A 15,000-nucleotide genomic window follows, 5' to 3' on the forward strand; every position below is an offset into this window, starting at 1 on the left:
GTATTATATTCTAATACATTCATAAGAATATATATAAATAATAGATGCAGCAAAGTATGGTCGTCCGGAGTCTGTATCAAGTGCACAGATTATCAGCCATCTCATTGGACAAATCACCTCGGATACAGATGACAGACAACACAGGAGAACTCTGATTGGACAGTTGTGTGTGCATTATTTTTGGCCTTGATATAAAACCACTGATCCGGCTCTGCTCGATACCCTTTGACCTCATCGTAGGTAAGTACCTGTTATGTCTGATATTAGCATATTGAAATCGTTAATAAAAATGAATTTTGTTGAAGCTAGACATTACTATCGCTCTCATGATCACGATAACTCATGATTTCGGGAAAAAAATGAATGTAATTGTTAATGATCGGTCTGTTTCAGCAATATTAATCCGGAGGTACTTGGCTCAAAGTCACCGCTGTTGGCTTCGAGCGCGGCCTAATGTTTCATATACCGGAGCCGAGTAGCGCCGTTAGCTCGTCCTAATATTGTTGTATTGAAACAGACTGACGGAGCTCCGTTAGTGGAGTGTCAAGTGCACAGATGGCTAACGTTAGCTGTTAGCTCCGCTACCCGGAGCCCAGTAGCTCCGGGCCAACAGCGGAGTGTCAAGTGCACACATAGCTAACAGCTAACGGACCTCCATTAGCTTTTAGCTCCGCTACCTGGAGCCCCGTAGCTCCAGGCCAACAGCGGTTAGCAAAGCTATAGCGGTCCATAAGTATATAATATGTCTGTCTCGGTAACAGTAACGGCGCTCCGTCAGTCTGTTTCAATACAACAATATTAAGACGAGTTAATGGCGCTCCTCGGCTCTGGTATCTAAAACATTAGGCCGCGATCTAAGCCAACAGCGGTGACTTTGCTTTGTCTATAAAGAAACATTAACCGGAGCGAAAAGCTAACTGTGCTAACATCCGTACACCTTTAACAAAAGTGAGGTAATTGAATCTAAACATTACTATCTCGTTATTTTGGGAAGATTCATTGTTTATGGTCGATGTGTTTCTACATAAGATCGATCTGTTTATATATATATATATATATATATATATATATATATATATATATATATATATATATATATATATATATATATATATATATATATATATATATATATATATATATATATATATATATATATATATATATATAAAGATCACTGAGCTAAAAGGTTAGGCCGCGCCAGATGCTAACTGCGCGAACCTTGTCTTTGTTCTCTCGCAGCGCGAAGGATAGCCATTAGCTAGATGCTAACTGCGCGAACCTTCGCCTTTTGTTCTCTCACGGCGCGAACGGTAGCCAATTTTCTCTCCGGGTGCGAACTGTACTGTCATGTCTAGATCCTTAACACGGGTCAGATTTGTAGTTGGAGATATTACACTCATTATTTTGGGATTTTTTTGTTTTTGTTTTTTCTGCTTTCATACAAGAATATTCACACAAGCTAAGAGCTCTATTTCATATCTAATTGTGTAGATTGTGACTAGTATTTAATACTCCTTCTGTCTACTGAAAAACACATTTCTCCTGTTTGTGATAAGATGTGATTAAATGCCTTTCTATGTAGTTAGATAAATATCATACTTTAGATGTACCATACACTTTTACAATCTACCTTGATTAAATAGAAAAGGAAGCATTTTCATACATGACTATTTTTGCTTTTGGTAATAAATGTGCATTCAGATGTTGATAAAATCCTGTACATTTGATGAAGTTATTGTTATCTTGTGTGTTTACATTTATCATGTCATAGTAATTCTTTGTTCTTAGGAATAAATGATTTGATACTGTGTACTATAAAATTGACATAGTATTTTAATTATCATTTATAGTAATTATAAATTATAATAGAATTATTTAAAAAAAATACTGTGCCCAAAAACACAAATTATGACAAGTACAGATGTTTAACTTGTGTCTGTTATGATATTAACTTGTTGCTAACACTGACTCGTAAAATTTGAGTGACATTTATCTTTTTATTGCCTATTGTCTTTGATAAGATTAAAGGGTTCTTGCACTGAGAGTGACCGCTGACAGCTGAGAGTGACCATCATCCTTCATCCATTGCCCTCATCCTTCACAGAGCAGTATCACCACATCACCTACACACACAATCACCACATCTTCATCTTTTTTTTCAAATTTCATTCTATATATAAGATTATATTAGTTTGTCTTAGATTAGTTTAGTTTACATTAGGTGGTTTAGGTTTAGGTCAGTTTGACAAGTATTTCTCTTGTTGTTTCTTTTGTCTTGAACTTCTGTCAGCAGGATGCCAAGGAAGTCGAGGCGGTCTGTGGTGTTGAAGCAGCGCTGGAGGAAGCTCAACCTGGAAGAGCTGAGGTCTTCCCCCACCCCCCCGGAGGTACTTACACAGTAGATAAGCCTCTGTGTTGCAGTGACAACTGTCTGCATGAAAATGGCTGTAGAAATGTTACATCTATTGCTTTCTCCTTGACTGCTGAGTTCTGAATGTCTGCCATGTCTTTTGATGTTTATGTTTCTTCAGACGGTGTCCCCCCCGGCTGGAGAGGAGCCTTCCAGAGGGTCAAGGACCAAGAGGACCAGGGAGACCCACCCCCCCTGCTCCCGAGCTCCAGTCGGCAACGTATGTTCCTACCTCTCTCACACACACACACACACACACACACACACACAATGAGACATGTTTTATATTTTGTTTTAACTTGTATGTCTTTATCTTATGCTTGTTGTTATGATTATTGTTAATTTATTTTTTTTTTGTCTTTAATCTGTCATCAGGCAGTTGGATCTTCACCCCCAGCCAAGCCTTTCTGGAGCCCGGAGGATGTGCAAGTTCGTGCACGTAAGTATCTACTTGTTTTATCCCTAAATGATCAATAAATTAATTCATCATCAATATTTAACTTTTTAAACAGGTTTTCCTGTACTTTTTTTACTGGTATAAACAAGTGATTGTTGATATTTCCTAGTAGCCTTTCCTTTGTCAGTTTAACCTTTTTATCTGTTTTGTACTTTACCAAACAGGCCGTGGTACCGGTTACCGCCATCGGGTGAAGACGTGGCCAACTTCGAAGCTCACTGGACGGAGCCACAAGTTGGTCATCCCACCGGAGTCTCCTGGCAAGCAGGTGCTATTATTGTCCAGTTTATGAAGGAAGTAATTGATCTTGAGAGGGATTAATGATTTTCATGCTAATGAAATTTTCTTTTTTGTTGCAGTTTGTTCTGATTGTCGGGGACTCCCATCTCCGGGCCATCGTGGACCACTTCGCCAAGATGCCAGAAGGAAAGTTTTCTTTTGGTATCATGTCGACCCCTGGGGCCCATGCTGCTCAGCTGCGCACTGAGGTCCTACATGCTAAGGTTCGTCAAGACCCTGATGCTGTTTGTGTTCTTGCTCCTAGCAACAACCTGACCGCGAGCAGGACCGTCGACGAGGCAGCCGTCGACTACGCCCGATTCCTCACCGCTGTGAGGAGCCGCTGGTCGAAGGTAGGCTTTTATTTCATGTCTTGCTTGTCCTGTATTCTTAGTAGTTAAACAACACTAGTAGTACATTGACTACTTTAATAAGATTAATTGTATGAGCTTTCAAAAATGTGTACTAAATATGGTGTGTGTGTGATTTTGAATGAAACTGTCAGTTGGTGTTTTCTAAAATTTTGACTACGCCCGATTCCTCACTGCTGTGAGGAGCCGCTGGCCGGAGGTAAGCATTTATTTCATGTCTCGCTTGTCCTGTATTCTTAGTAGTTAAACAACACTAGTAGTACATTAACTACTTTAATAAGATTAATTGTATGAGCTTTCAAAAATGTGTACTAAATATGGTGTGTGTGATTTTGAATGAAACTGTCAGTTGGTGTTTTCTAAAATTTTGTTTCCTACAGGTCTTTGTGGTGGACTTCCCTCCCCGCCTGAACGAGGATGAGGAGCACCAGAGGGCCCTTCGCCACGCGTACCATCGCGTGACAGCTCGTATGGGTAGGTAACAAAAAATATCTTGTCAATTAAAACAAGTAAAAGAAATGTGCTTAAAAATGTCTGTGATGAACTTATTCATACATGTGTGAATATTGTAATGACTTTTTTTATGTTTTTAGGTTTGAGGTACTTCTCTGCGGAGGAGTACTTCCCCCGTACGCGCTTGGATCTGTGGAGCAGAGACGGCGTAAGTAGAGTATCTGTGTGATAGGAAAGGTCTAATTTGCTATAATTTCTTGTGTGTCGATATGAAACAGTCGACATGAGCGACCTTTTGAAGTTGAACTGTCTGTAAATGGATTTGTATTGTCATGTCTGCAGGTTCACCTGAGCGACCGTGAGGGGATGGGGATCCTCACCCAGCTGCTGTGGGCCTCCACGGAGCAGTTCCTCGAGACACCACCACCACCTCCCCCGGTGTCTCCTACTCCTTCACAGCCGCTTAGGAAGGTTTCTCCTAAGCTGGTTGTGAAGGGAGAGGTACGTGCTCCTCTGTCTCCTGACCCCTTCCAGTGGAAGGTCGTTGGTCAGAGCTGCAAGGTTAGTAGGGTTTTTCTTTTTTATTTATTATATTATGTGTCTGTACATGTGTTTGTGTACATTTTGGTTCACGGGTTCACAGTCATAACTAAAAAGCACCTATTTAATCAAATATGTGATGTGCTTTCCCAGCCGCAGGTTCCTGGTCCGGCCAGCGTGGCTCAGCAGCAGGTGAGTTATTTTCCTTTTTTTTTTTTTTCTTCTTTTTTTTTTTTTAACTGGTTAGTATTTAAACTTTGTGTATTTGACCCAACAAATATTCATTTATCTTTGTGGTGTTTTGTCTTCCACAGGAGAAGGAGTCCTTCCTTCCACTGAACCCACGATGGTTCAGTAGCACGACCCTTTGTGCTATGGAGGAAGTGTCTCCTTCTCAGCTGTCTGACGTGGTGGATGTCCCATCTCCTCCAGCGCGCAAGAAGGTAAATTGTGAGACATCGCTTCTCAGCTGTATTATAAAGTTTCTCCTTGTTCCTTACAGTTACTGGTTCTATGTTTTATTTGACGGTGCAGGTGGCCTCCCCAGTGGCAGCCAGGCGTCATAGGACCACGGAGAGACGCCCCCCCCACCACCAGTCTCCTGTGAACAACGTATGTTACACAACTGATGCACATAGTCAGTGTTTACAGTTGAAACGGTGTCTTCATGGAGACATAACGACATTGTCCACTCTGTCTGAATTTAACATATTTGTTCTCATCTGTCAACAGCAGGTTGGATCCCCTCCAGCCAGGCTGTCACGGAGACTGGAGGACGACGGCCCCTCCAGCCCGGTTCCTCGGTCCAGGACCACGGATGGAACACCCCCCCGCACCCATACTTCAGTGACCAACGTATGTTACTCTTTGACACAAGACACAATCTCACTCAGAATACAGAGTGTGTTCACTGAGACGCGTGAAGTTTAACATATTTGTTCTCATGTGTCAGCAGCTGGTTGGATCCCCTCCAGTCAGGTTGTCCTGTGGTTTGGGTGATCCGGCGACCCCCTGCTGTAAAGATTATTTCTATTGAATAAAGTTCATAATGTCATCAAAGTCTTCATTTTACTGAATTGTTGATATTTGTTTTCAGATGGCCAGGCTGAAGACCCCTTCACCGGCTGGACTGTCCCAGACCATTAAAGCTGCAGCCTATCACTCTCCTCGCCCAGCTAAGGTATTACCTCCACAACTGACACACACAGAACGCTTATTGTAAAATCAGCTGTAACTACATTAAACTGGTTCATTTAACATCTCTGATACCCATATCTTTCTCTGCAGTTCACAAATGTCAGTGAGTAATTGAAATACATTTGGAAAACTTGTATCAACTTGCTGCATTGTGTTGCCTCATGTCCAAATATTAACTGGTGTTATGACTTATCACAGACTGCCTGGACACCTTCATCGACCTGCTGGCCCTGGATCATCGATGATGGACTCTCCACCTCTCATTCCCCTTCCAAAGAGGTAAGGACATTTACATTTGGGTTTATTGTGGGCTTAAAGTGTTTGTTGAAGGGAAAGTGTGGTGATGTAAGTGATGAAAGTGTAAGTGATATGTTTTAATACACTGCCATTGTAATATAAATTTAAATATTAATGTTTTCACGTGTAAAAGGTGTGACACAAGTACTGGGGATGTGTGAGATTTAAAGGTCCTTTAAAGCCTCCTTCAGACTTTGGTCAAGATGACAAAGGTTGACGATGGTCTCAAAACATTTAAATTTGAAAAATGGAATAATCTGTGTTAATGTGTTCAAGTCAAGTAATGTGTAAGATTGTCAGCCTTACTATGCTTACGGTTATGCTAATAAGTAGTCCTTTATGATAATGATTATAATTTATCTTATATTTCAGGTGCCAGTTAGTGCTAGTATTAGGGCTAGTCATAGTCAGAGTGACATGAGGTACAGGAAGTTCTCCAGGAACCACCAGTGTACCTGCATGTCCCTGACTTTTTTGGCTTATCAGAACGAGGGCTGTCGGTTCAACACTGCTGCCCTCGATAGAGTGCTGGCAAAGGGAGATTCACTTTATGTAGGTGTAAAACAACAGCTTATCCGGGAAAAAAGATTCCGCAGTGACCATCTCGCTGTGGAAGAACTGCCCAAACAAGTCCTGACTGACACAGATGTGTGCAACGTCCACATGCCTGAAATCAGGTGTGGACTTATGAAAGCCAGTGGAAGCCAGGCTTGGTATCTGCCCCTTGCCACACAGTTAGAGTGTCTGTCAGGTGAAGTTAATCTGGCTTTAATCATAGTAAGTCCAGAGTGTATTGCAGTTTTCCGTGACCAATCAGGCAGGTATGGTGTGTTTGATTCACACTCACGAAATGTGATGGGCTTACCTCACCCCCATGGAACTGCAATTATGAAGACCTTCTCGGAAATCAGTGACTTGGCTGACCACCTGCACAAACTCTTTGCAAATCGTGGACCTTCTGCCAGTTATGAGTTTGTTCCGGTGTCATTTGAAGCCATTGGTTCTAGAGAATGCCCTCAGGCATCTCTGGCACACAGTGTATCCAGAACAGCTCTCCCACCAGCAGCAGAGCGTGTCCGTAAGACGGCTCCCGCACCACCAGCAGCAGAGCGTGTCCGTAAGACGGCTCCCGCACCACCAGCAGCAGAGCGTGTCCATAAGACGGCTCCCGCACCACCAGCAGCAGAGCGTGTCCATAAGACGGCTCCCGCACCACCAGCAAAAGAACATTTCACAAAATTGCCAAAGCAACAGCGACGAAGAGCGATGCGGAAAGCCAGCAAAAACCAAAGCGCATTACTCTCTGGTGAAGAAGAAAAAAGGAAAAACACCCAATATGAAAGGAAAAAATACAGCAGCTGTCCAGAATTTCGGAGAAAAAAGCTCCAAGCACAAAGGAGAAGATATGCCCAAGACAATCTCCATCAGAAACAGCGATTACTGTCCTTCAAACGTTACTATGACAATGTTCAAGATAAGAAGAAGTCATCCGAAGATACAGGGAAGATGCTACTTTCAGGCAACAACGGAAGACTTACATTACAAAGAGATACAAGGAAGATGCCACGTTCCGCACCAGACAAAAGAAACACATTACAGATAGATACCAGTCAGATGCAGCGTTTCGGAGCAGACAAAAATTTGGCATGTCTCAGAGGTATAACACGGATCAAAGCTATAGCCAAAAGAAAAAGCAAGATTTCAATCTTAGATATCACAGTGATCCAGAATTTAGACGTCGTTTTAATCAACGTTGTAACCAGCAGAGAGGAACCAAATTGGCCACAAATGCTGCCTTTAGCATATTTTACAAGATGCAGAGAGCTCTTCGAATCAGGAGAAAATACAGACAAATTGTGCCCCACCGCCCCCAGCCCCTTATTGATCCGGTGATGGAAGCAGCCATAGCTGCCTTTCGTGAGTCCATTAGACATGGACCCACATACATTTGTACCGTTTGTAACAGAACCATGTTTCCTAATCAGGTCAAAGAATGCAAAAGACAAAAATATTGTAAACACGCAAAAGTCGCAGCAGCATGCTTGACAGGAAACTATGTTCACTTTTGTGACAGTGACTGCTCTACCCCTTGCTCTGTGCCACAAGAGAGACTGCATGAGTGGATATGCTACACCTGCGACAGCCACCTTAGCAGAGGATGCATACCACCCATGGCAGTCATAAACAATTTGGAGTTGGCGCCCATCCCCCCAGAATTGGCTGCACTCAATGTGCTTGAGAGGCAGCTGATAGCAAAAATCTTGCCATTTGCAAAAATTGTTGCGCTGCCAAAAGGCCAACAGAGAGCAGTCCACGGAGCTGTTGTGTGCGTTCCATCAGAGGTGGAAGCGACCGTCAACAGTCTCCCAAGGCCCAGAGCAGAAGCGCAGCTGCTTCAAGTGAAATTGAAAAGGCACATCAAATACAAAGGTTACCAGCACTTTTACAACGTTAATATGAAGAATGTGCTAGCTGGCCTTGCGAAATTGAAAGAGACACATTCAGAATATAAAGACGTGTTTATCGATGAGACTGCAACTTTTGACTGTCTGCTCGAAGAACAGCCCATCGAAGAAGAGGAACCCAGACAGGAAGAGGAGCTCAGACAAGAAGAGGAGCCCAGCATCCCAGAAGGAGATCGGGATGTCGATTTAGAGGAAATTTTTAAAAGTCAAAACGAGCCGGGACAGTTAGAGGCAGATGAGGAAGAACAGGAGGAGCTGAGACCAGGCCTCTCCCTGGACACTTGCATGCAGCCCCCCGACATTGCACAGGAAATCCTTTCATATGGCGACGGAGTATTTAGTGTTGCACCCGCGCAAGGCAACAAACCGGTTGGTTTTTTCACCATACCAAAGTTAGAGGCCATGGCTTTTCCTGTACAATTTCCGACAGGAGAGAACACATTAGATGAAGCTAGAACCGTCTCCCTGTCCCCGAGCCTCTACTTTAATTCTAGGCTCTTTGCTGCAGATACGCGTTTTGCAAGTGACCAGAGTTATCTTTTCTTTGCGCAGTTTGTTACAGAGACTCACCTCGCGACAAATAGTATGTCTATACAAATGCGCAAAGGAAAGTCGAAAACCAAAGACGGCAGAAGGATTAACAATGTCATGCTCCAGGACAAGGATGAGGTAGAACGGCTCATCATGAGCCAAGATGCAACCAGGTTCATGCAGCCTCTCAGAGGCACTCCAGCCTATTGGAATAAAACGCTTAAAGATGTGCACGCCATGGTTCGTCAAATTGGAAAACCAACATTTTTTGCCACATTTTCCGCTGCTGAGATGAGATGGCCTGAGTTCATAGAGGCCATCAAAGCTCAGCAAGGTGAACAGGGGCTGTTTTCAGATTTGGATTGGAAATCAAAATGTGACATTCTGAGAAGTAACCCCATCACAGTAATGCGCATGTTTGAAAAGAGAGTAGAGGCTCTCATGACGAATCTCATCCTCTCCCCTTCACAGCCGATTGGTGAAGTGGAAGATTATTTTTATCGCGTTGAGTTCCAAGCCAGGGGAAGCCCGCACATCCACATGCTCATTTGGATAAAAGATTCACCTAAATTTGAAGAGGACCCCGATAGTCACGTCATGGAATTTATAGATAGGTACATTAGTTGCAAAATGCCCGACCCTGACACAGATCCGGAACTCCACAAAATAGTGTCAGAGGTTCAGGTGCACAGCAGGAAACATTCAAAGTCCTGTAAGAAGGGAAATGTAGCCTGCAGGTTCGGCTTTCCAAAACTACCGATGGATAAAACATTCATCACCAGGCCCCCCACTATTAATTGCTACCAAAAAGAGGATCAAGATGATGCAGACTTTGAAGCGCAAATAGAGGAGCAGAAAAGGACCCTGGCAGAAATGCAAAAATTGGCTAAACAAACGCTCCAACCAGTTAGAGATCTGCTTATGGATCCAGGCGCTTCGTTCAGCAGTTTGACAGACTTGCTTTGCCAGTGCAGCTTAACTTACGAGCAATACTTTGCCGCCGCGCAGCGCCTGGCAAACACCCATGTTGTGATGCTGAGGCGCCATCCAAATGATTGTTGGGTTAATGCCTACAATCCTGATTTGCTTAGAGCGTGGAACGCAAACATGGACATCCAGTACGTCATAGACGATTACAGCTGCATCATGTACATGATGTCATATGTAGCGAAACCGGAGCACGAGATGACGGAATTCCTTAAGAACGTCATCAAGGATGTAAAGACATCTGATGTTAACAAGCGCGACGAAATGAAACAAATTATGCAGGCCTACTCTAAACACAGAGAGGTCAGCGCTCAAGAGGCTGTAGCCCGTACCTGCAGCTTACGCCTCAAGAAGTGCTCCCGATCCGTGGTGTTTATTCAGACTGACGAGGAAGGTCTGAAAATGAGTCACCCTATGAGTAGACTGGAAAGAATGGAACCCGGATCAGTGGATGTATGGATGTCGGGGTTGCCTGAAAAATACGTCAACAGACCTCTCACTCGAGAGTTTGAACGTATGTGCCTGGCCGAGTTCGCGTCAGACTACAGGGTAGTCTACGGCCGGCAAACGGAAAGCCCGAATGCCCTTCCATTGTTGAACGATGAAGGATTTATTCTAAAGAGAACCGTAGGAAAACCAGCAATCATTAGATTTACTCGCTTCTCTGAGGAAAAAACTCCAGAGAAGTTTTATAGAAGATTGCTCAAACTTTATCTCCCACATCGATCCGACGCCGATCTGAGAGATGAAGCGTACCCCACTTATGAAGAGTTTTATAAGTGTAGCGACAAGTGGGGTATGAGAGTAGAGGAAATAGTGAGGCACAACAAAAAACGTTATGAGGGAAAAAACATGGAAGCTGCGTTTCAACAGCTTCAGGTGTGCGGTCCTCTCGTGAATGCTTGGAACTCTTTTGCGCCGGAAGTTGAAGTTGACCGGCTGGAGTGCCTGGCTGAATGTGAACCTCGCGATCAGGAGCAAAACGGTGAAGATGTCCCAGAATTCGGCACTAAGACGGATAAGGGGAGCTCTATGCCTAGAATAGATGCTCCAGAGTTGAGTCCAGACTTTGTTAGGAAAATGTACCAAAGTCTGAACGAAACTCAGGCTTCCGTTTTCTACACTGTTCGACAGTGGTGCTTTGAACTAGTCTGGGGCCACAATCCAGAACCATTTTATTACTTCCTGTCGGGAGGGGCTGGATGTGGCAAATCGCATGTGATTAAGTGCATTCACCACGAGGCAACGAGAATTCTGCGCGAGCTCCCGAGATTTCGGGACCACGCAGACATGTCCCAACCCGCAGTGCTGCTGACCGCATTCACAGGTACAGCAGCATTTAACATATCAGGCAACACGTTGCACTCCATTCTCAAATTACCAAGGTCCTTGAAGCCACCTTATCAAGGTCTTGGGAATGCACTCGACGAAGTCAGAGCAACACTGGCGAACGCTGAGATTCTCATCATCGATGAGGTATCCATGGTCTCTAAAGAGCTATTTGCCTACGTGCATTGGCGATTTCAGCAGATCAGGGGTAATCGGAAGCCATTTGGAGGCATGTCTGTCCTTGCTGTAGGTGACTTTTATCAGCTGCCGCCCCTTGGTAAAGCCAAGCCACTGTGTGTGTACGAGGAGACTGAGTTTGATCTCTGGAAGGATAACTTCAAAATGGTCACCCTGACAGAGATCATGCGACAGAAAGAAGATCGAGCTTTTGCTGAACTCTTGAACCGTCTCAGGGTGAAGCAAAAGGAAGATTCTTTGTTAGATGAAGACAGGCTCTTGCTTACACAGGCAGTGGCTGATAATCAGCATTGCCCAGCGCTGAGTCTACACATCTACGCCACAAACAAAGAAGTAGACCGTCACAACGCCGACATCGTAACTGCTTCCTACAAGGATGCGATTGCCGTTGCAGCTCGTGATTTTCGTAAAGACCCCAGAACTGGCTGCATGACGTTTGTGTCTGGGGAAATTAAAGGACACAAGCGAGATTTGCCCGACAACATAATGGCTGCTCAAGGAGTACGCGTTATGTTGATCCGAAATTTAGATGTGGAAGACGGCCTTGTTAACGGTACATTTGGAACCATTTCTAACATTGTAATTAGAGAACCGGAAGGCGTGAAGATGATTGGACTCCTGCTGGACAATCCTACAGCAGGACAGAGATACCGCAAAAAAATCTTGGGTCCCTCAGATGACTCCGTGTACATCGAAAGATCTGAGGAGAACCTAAGTAACAAGAAAGGGGTTGTTCGCCGGCAGTTTCCCATGAAATTAGCTTTTGCTTGCACGGCCCACAAAGTTCAAGGAATGACCATGCCGTCGGCGGTTGTGTGTCTGAAGCGTGTTTTTGAACCTGGTATGGCGTACGTTGCGCTCAGCCGCACAACCTCGCTTCAAGGTCTCACCATCCTTGACTTTGATGAGAAAAAAATTTATGCTGACCCCAAGATCAAGACAGCCCTGGAAAGTATGCCTCATGCATCTTTCCAGAGCTGTAGACCATTGTTAACGTTTTTGAAATCTATACAACAAACGCCAAAGGTTTTGACAATTGTCCACCACAACACGCAGGGTCTGCCATGTCACATGGTGGACCTGAAAGCACATCACGAGCTCCAACAAGCAGATGTGCTTTGCCTTACAGAGACACATTTGTCAGGGTCCTCTGTAGCTGAAATTTTTCAATTGGAGGGGTACACCATGTTCACACGTAGCAGACAGCTGTCTTACAACAGCTGTGTGAACATGGCCAAAAAAGAGGGAGGTGGAGTTGCGATGTACTGTAGAGACACTGTGCAAGCAGAGCCTCGCAGGTACATGCAACAGGTCACTGATTTGGAGTTTGTTGTCCTTAAAATTGAGGCTCCAGTCAAAGTGCTAATAGCAACTGTGTACAAACCGCCAAGTTTTCAACTGGGAATCTTTCTCCAAAACTTGAAAAACCTCTTGGACTCATTGGACATGTTAAATCACCAGCCCATCATTGTTTGTGGCGATTTTAATGAGGACCACCTTTCCAAGGGAAAAAAAAGTATCAAAGATTTGTTTCAGTCCAGAGGTTACACTCAATTAGTAGCAAATTCGACAACCGAAAAGAACACACTGATTGATCACATTTACATTTCACATCCTGATAAATGTCTTCAATCAGGTGTTCTCCAAACATATTACAGTTACCACAGTCCGGTTTATTGTATTTTGACTGAGTAATGACTTATCTCCAGCTGTTATGTCCAAGACCTGTTGTGCCACGTTTTTACAGTGTACCAGGAGCTGTGGTCCTCTCCAGGTGAGTATAGCAGCCGAGTGTTTCTGATTTCAGTTTGTGGTTGATCTCCCTGGTTAGTTAGGGAGTGTGCCAGCTGGGCAGAGCAATCTGTCCTTCCATCGGTGTACTATTTGTTATTTTGCCTTTTTTATTTTCGAGGCAATCCTGGGTGGAGACATGTTTCTCTGGTGGGGGCGAGCATTTCAGGGCCTTGGTCATTTGGCTGAGGTTTACTGAAGTTTTGCTTTAAAGAAGCCTCGAGCCCAGCACGTCTCAGAAGATAGTTAGGTTTAGTTTGGAGTTAGGCAGGTACCAGGGGGCTTGCTTCATTTGCACTCGGAGATTTGCTCACTAGTGATTGTCATTTATTTCACTATTTGGTCTTGTTTAGTCTTTTAGTGTGTTTTAGTCTTATGTAATTGTTTTTCATATGTATGTGGTTGCAGTGGCATGTCTTGGCTGGAAATAGTTTAATTGTATAATGTAAATGTGTATGTATGTATGTATTTGTTTATTTTAGAATGGGGTCAGCAACTTTTTTCATGTTCTTATTATCTCTTGAGATGATGAGAGCGACCGGGCCAGTGTGTTAAATGTTTTGTAGTTAATAATTTTGTAAATGCCTTTAAACATTTTTTTAATATATTTATCATGTATTTATTGACATTGTAAAATCTTAACTCATGATGTTCTCATCTATTTAGATGAGAATGGCATGTGTAAGATATGATGTAAGCTGCAATGTAATAGCTAAGCTCATGTAAGAATTACATTGGCTAAGCTAAGCTTACATAATTGATCATGTAATTATGTAATTTAAGGATGTATGTTTAATGAATCATGCGTTTTTCTTTTATTATTCATGTAATGTAATTGTTTTTTTTTTTTTATTGTGTTTTTTTTTCTTTTTTTCTGCTGGGTTGTTGTCACCACATTAGCTACGCTAATCTTAGCAAATGTAGTGTAGGAGTGTCAGAGAGATGCAGACCAAGCTGCATGTCAAACCAGGTGCATAACAAAGTAAGTATGTCTCTTTTTGTTTTTTGTTTTTTAAGTGATTGACTTGCATTGAGTGATTTAACTCGATGATGTCTTTGTCTTTCTAGGATGATCCAGTGAGAAGGACCCTCTCTCCAGCAAAGACAACAACCCAGAAGAAAATAAGGGAAGTAATATTTCATTAAATTCTCAGCTTTCACTTAAAATGTTTACATCAGTCTTTTGAACCTGTAACTAATTTATGTCTTTTAAATCTGACAAAATTTATACAGACGACAAGAAGAAGACCTCCAGAGGACTGCAGCTACAATAAGGGAAGTAATGTTTCCTTTAATTCTCAACTTTCACTTCAAATGTTTCCATCAGTCTTTTGAACCTGTAACTAATTTATGTCTTTTCAATCTGGCAAAATGTATACAGACTACAGGAAGAAGACCTCCAGAGGACTGCAGCAACAATCAGGGAAGTAATGTTTCCTTTAATTCTCAACTTTCACTTAAAATGTTTACATCAGTCTTTCGAACCTGTAACTAATTAATGTCCTTTAAATCTAACAAAAGTGATCCAGGAAGAAGCCCTCCAGAGGACTGCAGCAAAAATAAGGGAAGTAATACTGTTTTCTCTTCAAATGTTCACACGATGATTTTGAACTAATTCGTGTCTCACTCTCCACTGAAGAGACAACAACTCTCAGACTCAGGATGAAGACCTCCAGGAAGAAGGCCTCCTTG

General features: G+C 43.1%; 1 protein-coding gene across 32 annotated transcripts in view; it reads left to right on the top strand.

Annotated features, from left to right (window-relative positions):
- Positions 1–46: 46 nt before the first annotated feature.
- LOC119027657 overlaps positions 47–15,000 on the top strand; it is a 57,869-nt gene continuing 42,915 nt past the window's right edge. For 14 of the 32 annotated variants that reach the window (XM_037113040.1, XM_037113045.1, XM_037113047.1 and 11 more), the window contains exons 1-11: positions 567–953; positions 2,025–2,390; positions 2,535–2,633; positions 2,789–2,852; positions 3,035–3,138; positions 3,230–3,502; positions 3,901–3,994; positions 4,114–4,181; positions 4,316–4,705; positions 4,828–4,956; positions 5,048–5,125. In XM_037113040.1, coding sequence (XP_036968935.1) covers positions 2,298–2,390; positions 2,535–2,633; positions 2,789–2,852; positions 3,035–3,138; positions 3,230–3,502; positions 3,901–3,994; positions 4,114–4,181; positions 4,316–4,705; positions 4,828–4,956; positions 5,048–5,125 — 1,392 coding nt within the window. In that variant the 5' untranslated portion in view covers positions 567–953; positions 2,025–2,297. Of the gene's footprint in view, positions 241–564; positions 954–2,024; positions 2,391–2,534; positions 2,634–2,788; positions 2,853–3,034; positions 3,139–3,229; positions 3,503–3,900; positions 3,995–4,113; positions 4,182–4,315; positions 4,706–4,827; positions 4,957–5,047; positions 5,126–5,245; positions 5,369–5,465; positions 5,530–5,609; positions 5,990–6,379; positions 6,445–14,208; positions 14,291–14,376; positions 14,676–15,000 lie in introns of those variants that run through there. The other 18 variants (XM_037113051.1, XM_037113053.1, XM_037113026.1 and 15 more) reach the window with 18 other exon arrangements.

Source organism: Acanthopagrus latus, chromosome 10 (assembly GCF_904848185.1).
Source record: "Acanthopagrus latus isolate v.2019 chromosome 10, fAcaLat1.1, whole genome shotgun sequence".
Lineage (NCBI taxonomy): Eukaryota > Metazoa > Chordata > Actinopteri > Spariformes > Sparidae > Acanthopagrus > Acanthopagrus latus.